At 40.2% G+C, this 6,441-nt stretch overlaps 1 protein-coding gene across 1 annotated transcript in view; it reads right to left on the bottom strand.

The window, feature by feature from the left end:
- Positions 1–1,795: 1,795 nt before the first annotated feature.
- The window catches only part of LAMB1 (laminin subunit beta 1), an 86,747-nt gene continuing 82,101 nt past the window's right edge, over positions 1,796–6,441 (bottom strand). Inside the window, exons 32-34 of the mRNA XM_056118024.1 lie at positions 3,726–3,902; positions 2,236–2,395; positions 1,796–2,094 (exon numbers count right to left, since the gene is read on the bottom strand). Of these exons, the coding sequence (XP_055973999.1) occupies positions 1,958–2,094; positions 2,236–2,395; positions 3,726–3,902 (474 nt within the window). The 3' untranslated portion in view covers positions 1,796–1,957. The remainder of the gene's footprint in view (positions 2,095–2,235; positions 2,396–3,725; positions 3,903–6,441) is intronic.

The raw sequence follows: 6,441 nt of genomic DNA, 5'->3' as shown, positions 1-6,441 counted from the left end.
TTACCCTTTGATATACTGCAGTAATAGCTACTAAATTTTTAGCATATACATTGGAGAAACTGTATAAGGAAATCTTTAACTTGTGGATTTCCATTGTATCTTTTGCAGGGTAAACGACTACTTCAAGAGTGTATAGGATTGTATTTATAAATGAATGTTTAAAGTGAACACATTTCTGCCTTTTGGTGGTTCTCCAGTCCCTTTACTTTGAAAAATTGTACATATTTGTTCAGTTTGCACTCGTTAGCATGAAGTTGACCTAATGTGTGCTACTTGCCCATTGGAATTCAGTCCTGCATTTAAAAATAGCCAAGTTTTAAGTGCTGCTTTATTTAAATCTTGAACATGTCTCCTACTTTAGGGGAAAAGTTTAACTAGGGAATAATGAAATCTATTCAGTGTGAGAATGCAAATTCTGGGTGGGAATGAAGTCCTAGGTACAAAGCTTATGTAACTATTGGCTCATGAATGATGGGGCTGATTAAAGTTAATAATTTCAAAGTGGGATCTTTAGTTCTTTAGCTGAAAAGAAATAAGGCACAGTGAAAGTTTCTACTTATATTGAACAGGGAAAAATTTAATTGCTATAGTAACTATGGTGCTAGTTCTTAGTGTTCCTACTGAAAAAGGGACAATTGCCTTGGACCAGAGGATAATTTTGCCTTATTGTTTTAATTCCAGCTGTATACATAACTTGTCCAGGCCTATATTCAAATACAGCTGTGTTGGATGTGTGGGAGGTTGTTAACTGGTATAATCAAGCTTTTAAGATGACTGTGAAGAAACCACTGGGGCCTAGCTTTCCTTTTCTTATGGGATAGGGGATTGTTCTATGTTGTTTTTTCCCTCACCTACAGATCACAATAAGATCTTACATAATGAAATAAAGTCCAATATGAAAACAGAAATTACAGCAGCATTCCGCTCTTTGAGTAGTTCTGCTTGGTTGGCAAGGAAAATGTCCATAAACTCTGGCCTGCTTAATTGAAACTCCCATCTCCTGGCTCCCAGCAGCCCTGTTCTAAGCAGTAATACTAAAAGCCATAATTTTCCCTATTAGAAATTGCTTTTTGTTTGTTCTCAGAGCAAGGAATATTTATGGGAGTTTTGGATGAAGGTTTGGAGGTTCTAGCAGGGGAGCGCAGCTACTCGTATACCCTCGACCGAAGACCGGTCCGTCTCTATCGGGGAAGGCCGTCCTCTTCGACCGAGCGCGCAGCTTCGGGAGGGACGCACATGGAGCGGTGAGGGAGGAAGGGGACACCCGCCTAGCCAGCCAGATCAGCCGAATCAACCCTGGCGATCAATGGGGTGACAGATGTCGCAGCCAGATCGCCCTCACATCCTGGAGCGATAGCATAGCGGGTAGGGCGTCTGCCTTGCACGCAGCCAACATGGCCGACCCGAGTTCGATTCCTCCGCCCCTCTCGGAGAGCCTGGCAAGCTACCGAGAGTATTCGATATGCCAGACACAGTAACAACAAAGTCTCCAATGGAGACGTTACTGGGCCCGCTCGAGCAAATCGACGACCAACGGGAGGGCCTTTACTTACTTGGATGAAGGTAACTTAAGCTATCTCTTCTTCTCAAACTCTCTTTGAGAATTTCCTTGTGGTTTTTGGGCTGTTTTAAAGGATACTGACCTCTCACACAGGTGAAAAAAGTAGGTTGTTTATAGAGGTAACAGAAACTAGGTTCATGATGTAGGGAATAGCTCACTTATAAATCCATCTTTAAGAGAAAACAGTGACTCAATAAACACTAAAGTAAGAGTAACAAAAACACTTCTGCTAAATTTTATTTTTACAAAAGCACTGTACTTTATTTAACTCCGTACAAAATGTGATTAAAAATATTAAATAGGTAATGGGTTTTATTTGAAAACCACTAAGTCAATAATTAAAATGTAGCAGTTTTACTTTGGTCACCTCAGTCACTTTACAGCCTTCTTCCTTTGTTATAAGCAGGTGCTGTAAACGGCGACTTTCTGGCTTATATCCTTCAGGAGTGTGCGAACTTCTCCTTCCAATCTTACTAATTCTTGAGCTTTATCTTCTAAATATTTTTGATTGTCCTCGTATTTTTTTTCTAAATCTGTAGGCGATAAAAACAAAAGTGTGAAATAGGTATTTTGATCTCGAAATTAATTCAAGTCCTTCTTGCCTAAAAAGTCGCATTTAAATGCCCAAGACATGAATAGATTGTGTAGACATGAACTTTGGTGAGCGGCATTACCTTGCAGCAGTTGTAGCTTGCTGTTTGCTTGAGCCAGAAGAGTCTTTGCTTCATTCTGCAGCATTTCAGCCTTCCTTCTGGCATCAGCCGACTCTTCTGATTTTTTGGCAATTAAATCTTCTGCTTTCTTATACTTTTCATCAAGTTCACCGTCCAGAGACTGCAGTTCAAAATTTGACCCAAAGAAGTAATAATGTTAAGAGCCAGAGCAGTAGTTTATTTATGGCAAGCTTGGGTCATAGTGGTTAATTTATGTAATGTGGGTTTTTGGGTACAGTGCCACTTCTAGGGCTTCAAGCTAATCAGTGATGAATAAAACTTCTGGGTGAAACTATTAAACCCAGCACTGACATGACTTTCAAAAATGAAAGATTTAAGACATTCTTGGGCCAGTGCCTAAGAGGGGCACTTTTCTGTAAAGAGTTTCTAAGAAATAGCTTTTCTCAAATGCAGATGTTTTGAGATCTAAAAATATACAGGTGGGAGAAAGTACCATTTTAAAGAAAGAGAAGGCCAATCTAGACCTTGCCTAATTTAGGGTTGGTAGAACAATACTGGATATCCAGTGCAAAAAGGTGAGACTGTCATAAGACATGTGGAAAGTTTGGAATAATAGCTACAACTGATTCTCAAGTTGAGGAAACCTGCTTAACCACTGTTGTATGAAGTTCATGCTGAGGGGTTTTTGTTTCTGTAATGTCCTATTTTGCAGAGTGCTCTGTAAGAATACCTGGGAGATACATATTCAAAACCCTTGGGAAAAAGACACGGCAGTGAACTTTAGTGCCCCCCCCCCCCGCCACCCCCCAATCCAGAGCCCAGGGAAGCCACACTTGAGTAGTGTATTCAAAGTTACAGTAACATGGGGGGGTCTTTCTTTTGGTGGGTGGGTGGGGGGGAAACTAACAATTCAATGTCTACTCCCTATTTTTCATTCAATAAACTTAAGAGGGTCTCTTTGGAGATAAATATTTGCACACACAAATTCAGAAACTGCATGTGTGGTTTAAATTATTTCTTCTAGTTTAAATTGGTGAAATCTTAAGGTTTTTCTCTTTACAGTATAATGTGTTCCAGTCAGAAGCCAGGGGGTAGTTAATTTAAAAATGAGGGTGGGAGATGAACTCTGTAAGCTTTTTCTACCCTGCTTTTAAGAACTGTATGCTTTAAACATCTTCCTAACTGAAATACAGAAATGCCAGCTCTTGCTTGCTTTGAGACTGCCAACCTACATGAATTTAATTTTTTCTAAACTCATAGCCAAGGTTGGATTTGAGAGCCAGGTTAACTCTCCCACATGCTTTCATGTCTTCTTCCATTCCCATTATTTTCCATCAGTGAATCGAAAGGTTGCTACTTAATACTTCAAATCGGATCATTTGGGACATTTCTGATGAGTCATTATGCTAGATCCCATCATAAGGGATGTGCCCAAGGAAAGCAAGGAGATTAACTGCTCCTTTAATCGACATAACTGAAACTATAGTTACCTTCTTCGCATCATCTGCACTTTGCTTCACAGTATATACTACTTTTTCAATATATTCTGCCTCCCCAGAGTTCTGAGCAGCCTTCCGCTTAAGTTCTTCCACATTTCTCTCTAGCTCGCTGATGCGCTGGGAGGCATTTAACAGCGTTTCTTCAGATGCTGCAGTTTCTGATTCGATCTGAAAATACAATGTTGATCATTCAGCAAGTCATTGAGGAATGGCAGGAAATAATAAATTTACAGTAAGGTATCCATCAGGTATTCCCAAAACTGCAGGGTCCAAGTAGCAACTCAGCCTCAGGCCCTTGAGCTGAACCTGACAGCCTCACTGGCCAAGAATTGCTCATCAGGGCCTCTGGATCCTGGATCTTGTGAGCATCACTTAGCCACTCCCCATGTCTAACTTTAGTTCTGGCTATATCATATATATTAACTTAATTATTTTTGGCACTTCATGTTATCTACTTGAATATTTTAGGGCCCTTGCTTTGTACATGGCCAACCCAGGTTTGGTCCCTAACAGCAAAATGACCTTCCAAGTCCCCACCAGGGGTCATCCCTGAGTGCAGAGCCAGGAGTAAGCCCTGGACATTGCCCGGTTTGGCCCAAAAAACAACATTTTAAGAGCTACCTGCAAACTGGGTTAAACCATGTTCACACGGAGGTAAGAGAAATTTTTATGTATATTTTCAAATGTGATGGGAAAATTATGTAAGTCTCAGTCTTCTTTAGTTTTTCTTATCAAGTCTAAATATTAAATTCCAGCTGTGGAGATTACTGGCACTTTTGAAACCTACTTACTACTTAGAAAGCTGATTTGATTGTTTCAGCTAATTGGACCAGGATGGATCTTTAAACGTATGAGAAGTTTCTATGGGATTGAGAGATGGCTTATGACCCAGAAAAGTTATATGTTACAAATCCCACTTTGGGGGAAAATCTCTCATCTAGATAACTAAAGAGCCACATTTGATCTCTTTTTCAGTCTAATCAACCATTTTTAAAAAAAATTTTATTGAATCACTGTGCGATAGTTATAAGCTTTCATGTTTGGGTTACAATCACACAATGATCAAACACCCATTCCTCCACCAGTGTACATTCCCCACCACCACTATCCCCAGTATACCCCCCTTTCCCACCCTCACCCTGCCTCCATGACAGACAATATTCCCCATGCTCTCACTCTACCTTTGGGCATTATGGTTTGCAATACAGATACTGAGAGGTTATCATGTTTGGTCCTTTATCTACTTTCTGCACACATCTCCCATCCTGACCAGTTCCTCAAGCCATCGTTTTCTTAGTGATCCCTTCTCTATTCCAACCGCCTTCTCCCCTTTGCTCATGAGGCAGGCTTCCAGCTATGGAGCAATCTTCCTATCTACTGTCCTTAGGTGTCAGCCTCATGTTATGTTGTTTTAAACTCCACAAATGAGTGCAGTCCTTCTATGTCTGTCCCTCTCTGACTCATTTCACTTGGCATGATACTCTTCATGACTATCCATTTATAAGCAAAATTCATGACTTCATCTCTCCTGATAGCTGCATAGTTTTCCACTGTGTAGATGTACAAAAGTTTCTTTAACCAGTCATTTGTTCTAGGGCACTTGGGTTGTTTCCAATTTTGGCTATTGTGAACGATGCTGTAATGAACATAAAGGTACAGATGTCATTTCTACTGTGCTTTTTTGCATCCTCAGGATATATTCTGAGAAGTGGTATTGCAGGGTCATATGGAAGGTCAATTTCTAGTTTTTGGAGGACTGTCCATATTGTTTTTCAGAAAGGCTGGACTAGTGGGCATTCCCACCAACAGTGAGTGTCCCTTTTCCCCACATCCACGTCAACACTGGTTGCTTTTGTTCTTTTGAATGTGTGCCAGTCTCTGTGGTGTGAGATGATATCTCATTGTTGTTTTGATTTACATCTCCCTGATAACACCAGTTTTTAAAAGCTAGCCAAAGTAATCAGCCTCACCTATGACAGAAGGTAGTGTACCTGAAACATTCAAAAGAAATTATCTTTAAGAATGGTTTCTCATAATTATCTTTAAGAATGGGTTTATCCTACAGAATTAACCCTGAATAGCAAATCTGTGATTAATATGTCATTACAGACCTAGGCTAAAATTTTATTTTCAAATTAAATTACTATTTTTTGCTTTTGTAGTCACACCTATCATTGCCTTTGCCCTACTTCCAGCTCAGTCGTGGCCATCTTGAAGTGTCAGTCGTCTAACCCAGGACTCCTGTGCATGGCCAGCATTATAGACAGCCTTTTCAGCAATCCCTAGGACCCCCTCCCAAGTAGTTATTCACCAATGAGTAGTTTTTGGAAAGCTTTCCGCAACATAGCTTTAGAAGTTCTCTTTGCTACAATGAGAATGTACAATGCTTTCTGCATTCTGGGTTCCAGGAAAATTAAACCAGTATTACTAACTTACATCACCCAACAAAATAGCTCACCTATAATTTCTCTAAGTCAACTAAATAAAGTTAAATTTTAACAGTCCAATGAGGAATTTAGAAAACCAAGAATAAATGTGGCCAGAGAAAGTGCAGCAGGTAGGGTTCTTCCCTTGAATGTGGCCAACCTAGATTCAATCCCCAGCATCCCATATGGTTCCCTGAGCCTTCCAGGAGTGATTACTTGCATGCAGAGCCAGGACTAACTCTTGAGTACTGCCAGGTAAGATCCCCAAACAAAAGAAAATC

Source organism: Sorex fumeus, unplaced genomic scaffold, assembly GCF_029834395.1.
Source record: "Sorex fumeus unplaced genomic scaffold, SorFum_2.1 ptg000037l, whole genome shotgun sequence".
In the NCBI taxonomy this organism is placed as follows: Eukaryota; Metazoa; Chordata; class Mammalia; order Eulipotyphla; family Soricidae; genus Sorex; species Sorex fumeus.
Note: the sequence above shows the minus strand (reverse complement) of the source record. Positions and strands in the feature narration are given on the sequence as shown.